The sequence below is a fragment of the Carlito syrichta genome, unplaced genomic scaffold (genome assembly GCF_000164805.1).
Source record: "Carlito syrichta isolate Samal-C Ts95f unplaced genomic scaffold, Tarsius_syrichta-2.0.1 Scaffold303514, whole genome shotgun sequence".
NCBI classification, from domain to species: domain Eukaryota; kingdom Metazoa; phylum Chordata; class Mammalia; order Primates; family Tarsiidae; genus Carlito; species Carlito syrichta.
In genome coordinates this window covers 310,586-315,819 of record NW_007247610.1, presented here as the reverse complement: position 1 = coordinate 315,819, position 5,234 = coordinate 310,586, and the positions used below count along the sequence as shown (strand labels likewise).

At 36.6% G+C, this 5,234-nt stretch overlaps 1 protein-coding gene across 1 annotated transcript in view; it reads right to left on the bottom strand.

Moving 5' to 3' along the window:
- Positions 1 to 315: 315 nt before the first annotated feature.
- Positions 316 to 5,234, bottom strand: part of LOC103260981 (threonylcarbamoyladenosine tRNA methylthiotransferase) — a gene marked incomplete at its 3' end in the record, with an annotated part of 109,530 nt that continues 104,611 nt past the window's right edge. Inside the window, exon 5 of the mRNA XM_008058620.2 lies at positions 316 to 400. Coding sequence (XP_008056811.1) covers positions 316 to 400 — 85 coding nt within the window. The remainder of the gene's footprint in view (positions 401 to 5,234) is intronic.

The window sequence follows — 5,234 nt, the reverse complement described above, 5'->3', positions numbered from 1 at the left end:
ACAGTACTAATAGGCAGGGATGGGAAAAGAGGCAAGAGCTGTGAGGCAGTTCACAAAGTATGCACTGGATCTTCTAAGAACAGCACAGGGTTAATACTTAACAAACATTCAAATCACCTATTAGAAAAGTTCTCATTAAAGTATCATTCTCCACCAGACAAATTCAAAAGAGTATAATCTTAAAAGTCCAACTTATACTATTTTTATATATATTAAATATTTTATATTGACATTAGGGATATTTTAGAAGCTTTTTTTCTGATAAGAATTCTTACTTTGATTATAAAAAATAGAAAAAAATCAACTTCCACTTACTTAATTGAGTTTCTAAAGTGGTCTTCAGCTGGGTTTTTTACAGTGCAACTGTTCAGGAGCCATAAATCTGCATCTGAAGCATTTTCTATTAATCAAAAAAGAATACAAAAAAAGAAAAGTAAGTTGCACTTTTAATCTTCCAAAAATATACAAGCCATTTACTGGGACTGCTATGGGAGGGGAGAGGAAAGCAGGGGACAGAGTCAAGTAAACAGGCAATTATGACACAGAAAGCAACTGTGATAATGTGGAAAGATTTGTGAGCAATAAATATAAAAATATATAATCTGTGCTATATCTTTTTACTCAAAATATAATGAAGATAAGAATTCTCTTTGTTTTCAATGCATGAGAGCACTATTTAATACTTTCAAAACTAATTTGAAACTGGCCCTAATATTACCTCCAATTATAAAATAATTGCCCCTATTGGCCTGTGTGTTAAAATTTTTCAGGCACAGATATTAGCATACAATGAATATTTTTCTGCTTGAGAATTATGTCACTTCCCTATTCACTCGGAAAAGATGAGTATTCACCTACCTCCTCTTAGTCCTCTCCAGATTATTCACCAAATCCCACCTCAATGGTATTCATCTACTATCAATCTGATCTTAGCACTCTTTCAATCTTCCAGTGATGTCTAGATGGTTTTCAAGACCTATCCAAAGCTAGCCACCTTCCTTCCAAACGTCAGTATTTATTTCTTCCCACATTCACCTGTCCCTCCAGTCACACTGACTCCTATTCACTCCTCAGTTTCAGCTTGAGATTTGTTGCATGCCTCTTCCCTGAACTCCCATAACAGACTGTGTACGGACTATTCTTGCACTTTCCAATTCTGTATTTAAATCATTCATGTTTTTTTCAGTCTTTCTTTATTACTATCAAAAGATGCTGAGGCCAAGTGCAATGGCGCATGCCTGTAATCCCAGCACTCTGGAAGGCTGAAGCAACAGCACTGCTTAAACCAGGAGATCAAGGTTACAGTGAGCTATGATTGTACCACTATACTCCAGCCTAGGTGACAAAGAGAAACTGTCTTAACAAAAAAGAAAAGAAAAAGGAAAAAAAAAAAAAAACCCCAGAGAGCTACTGAGGACATTTTTATCTGCTGCTTTCTGAATATCCAAGTCCTAACACAGTGATAGGCATAAAGTAGATATTCAAATCACCATGGAACACTGAACAATGTACAAGTAAGTACAGGATGAGAGGAGATTGACAGAAGGAAAGCCACCAATTTATTTAGCAAATATTTAGGGCTAAGGCTTTCATCCTCATCACAGCTACTTACCACAGTGTCTGATAACATGGTCAATAAGTGAAAAACCATGGTGACATGGATGAGGCTGTAGCAATGGCAAGAGTGAGGAGCGAACTGGGGGTACACTTTAGAGGCAACATTAGCTATGAGACGAAGGAATTGAGTAGGATTCCTAAGCACATGAAAAGAATTTTGGCCTGAGCTTCAGCTATTTGTGGTGCTATTTATTGAGATGAGGAAGATTTCAAAAGAAACACATTTGGGAAATAGAGAAACCATAGTTTTGTTGTGGCCATGCTACATTTGAGATTCCTATAAAATATCCAGCTAGAAATACTGGTCAGCCGTTTGTATATATGAAACTGAGGTTCAGGGGAGTGTTTCAAGCTGAAGGCATAAATGAAAGAATCACTGCATTTGGAAGACATTTACATTACAGAAATGGATGAGCTCACCTAAGGAGAAAGTATAGAGAAAAAAGAGAAAGAAGTAAAAGACAGAATACTGGTTCATTCAAAGGTCTGGAAGAAAAGTTAAGAACATTGAATGAAAGAAGCTTGTAAAATAGAAGACAAAAACAGTAATCACGGTATCATAGAAGTCAGAGAAGAAAGTATTTTTAAAAAGAGGGAATAATCAATTATACTAAACACTAGAAATTCAGGAAATATATTTCCATAAACGTTAATGCTGTTAACAAAACAATAAGATATTTTTAATTTTCTTCTATTTGAAGTATTTTCCTGCTCTGAGCCAATCACCTAGTAGAGACCTTTTTTATTAAGTAGCACAGACAACAAACTCACTATAAAAGAAAAGTGAGAAGGAAAACTGTATATGGCTATTAGTCAATAAATAATGATGATGCCACATGGTCTACCCTCTTATGAAAACATTTCCTGGCATCTAAGATGCCATCAACTAAAAGGAGCGCTATCAAATTTGAAAGAGCTTGTCTAGGGAGTAGAATACTACATTCATATTCTTATCAATTCCAAGATATATCCTAATCTCAAACATAAATTTAGAGAATGGAAGTAGAATAAGTAATAAATGTACTAACACACTTTGAGATGATTTGGTTAAGTTAAGAGAGGGTTATGTTAAGAGAAGGTTAACCCTTTGTGGTCTTGCCTGACTCAGAACATTCATGCCAGGTCATCCAGTGCCTTGGAAGGAGAAGCAACAGTAAAGAAATGCACGTAGGGAAAGAAGGACTAGAGAGAAGGGCAAGAATGGGTCAAGGAAGTGAAACACAGAAAGAAAGAAGGTTTAGAGGCACGGACTTAGAGAGAACCCCCCCAAAATTCTACCTACTGTGAGATTTGGCCTAGAACACTAATAACCACAGATGTGCAGCTGAAAATCATCTATACATAAGCCAAAAATTGCCAATGCCAGAGCTGAGGTATCAGGTCTAGGTTTGATCTGCAAACTTCAGGCTAGCCAGATAGAACCTAGACTTCAATATTTGGTTATTTACAGTCTTTCATTATAAATTGTGCTGCAATTAGTAGCATTGTGCATATATCATTTTTATTTTTCACAGACTACCTCTGGAATGAAGTCCAAAAAGATGGGATTACTGGGTCAGAGGATAAATGCATATAAAATTGCATTATATACTGTCAAAGTCTCCTCCATAAGGGCTGTACCACTTTGTACTCCCATGAGCAAGACAGCCTTTACGTGCACCCTTGCCCACAGAGTGTGCTATCACACCTTTGGACTTTTGATAATCTGGTGAGAAACATGATCCCAGTGAGAGGTTAATGTGCATTTCTCTTATTATCAATGAGCTGAACACCTTTTCATGTTTAGGGGCCATTGCAGGACATTTTTTGTTTTTTATTTATTCCTATGTTTTGTCTACTTTTTTTATCATTAGTAGACATTTTCATCTCAACTTTTATTAGGCTGACGCATAAGTTGGAAGCGTTTTTCCCACTTGCCCATGGAATGCAAATGTTGCACGATAGTGAACTGGTCACAGTTCATCATAATTGCCAATTCACAGGCTGAATGACGTAGATTATCACGAATTAAAGCATTTAAAGTCTTCATCAAAGCCTAATGGTCTTCCTGAACGTGGTGAGTCACTAAGACCAAAGAAGCCCTCTTTGAAATGACGAAACCATTTTCTTGCTGTGCTTTTGCTGATGGCATTCTACCCTAACACAGCACAGATGTTTTGAGTCACCTCCGCTGCCTTTAAATAGAAAACCTATGTCAGAAGTGTTTGTTTTTTTCCACTTGACACTCCACCTTCTTTAGCCCACAAATAGCACTAACTTTCTTCAAATCTGAAAATGCAAGGTGTATTCACAAGTACAACATTGTCACTCCAGATAAACAAACTCCCAACACCATAATGTTGCCATGCCAAAAACAAACACTACAAACTTATGCATTAACCTAATAATTTATTTATACACACATATACACCACAGAGGATATCACATGTCTGTGTTAGAATTTGCAATATTTTCCCAGTTTGTCATTTTACTTTTTTATAGTGTTTCTTCACAGTTTTCTATTTCTAAGATATCAAATGCATCAATCCTTTCTCTTACTATTTAGGGATATTGAGTCATAATTAGAACATTCCCTCTACTCCCAAATTACTAAAGAATTCACCATGTTTTCTTCTAATATGCATATGTTTTTGAATTTAGATATCTGATCTATTAGCAACTGATGATATGCACTGATCTCACTAAATTTTTATAATGAAATAGGATCTTATATTCTCATATTAACTTGGAAAATATTTAAAAGTACGATGCTACAAGCAAAGGAATGGGGAAACTGGCAAGCTCTTCTTTGATGATGGCAGGCTACACTGATGAAATTCTTTGGAAGGTTAAGGTAAACACAGCTATCAAAAATTTATCTAGGTGCCTGCCCACCAGCTACCCGATCTCGCATTAAAGTCTCGCTTCTGCTGCACTCCATGTTTCCGTATCAATCCTTTGATTTTGGACAGATCACACCCTGTTTGGGTACTCCTCCTAACATCTCTTCTGGGCTCCACCAACCACAGGTCCTTGTAAAGGGATGAGAGAAAAATCTGCACAAATGAAGAAAAACCAAAAGAAGAGTATAGGTCTCTCCCATACCCCTGGGAAGGCAGACACTGAGAAAACTGACTTCGGAATGCAAACAATGAAGACCCTCCAGAATGACTGGTCCCAAACTACAAACCTAGATCTTAAGACATTAATGGAGAGATTAAAAAGAATTGAGGAGACTCAAGAAGAAACTGGAAAGGAGCTGAAGTCTGAGATAAAGTAATAAAGAATACTGTGAATGAAATAGATAACAAACTAGAAAGCATGGAAAGCAGAACTACCCAAGCAGAAGAAAGAATCTCAGAACTTGAGGACCAAAATATAGAACTAACCCAAACTCTCAAAAACACAGAAAACAAGCTCAAAAAGACAGAAAAAAAACCTTCAAGAGATAAGCAATTACTTCAAAAGACTGAACCTAAGAGTAATTGGCCTTCCTGAGGCACAAAGAGAGACAGAGACCATACTGGAACAAAACTTCCATGAGATCATTCAAGAAAACTTCCCTTATCTAACCAACAATGGAAAAATTCAAACACAAGAGATTCAGAGAACCCCTGCAAGACAACAAATGAGAAGAC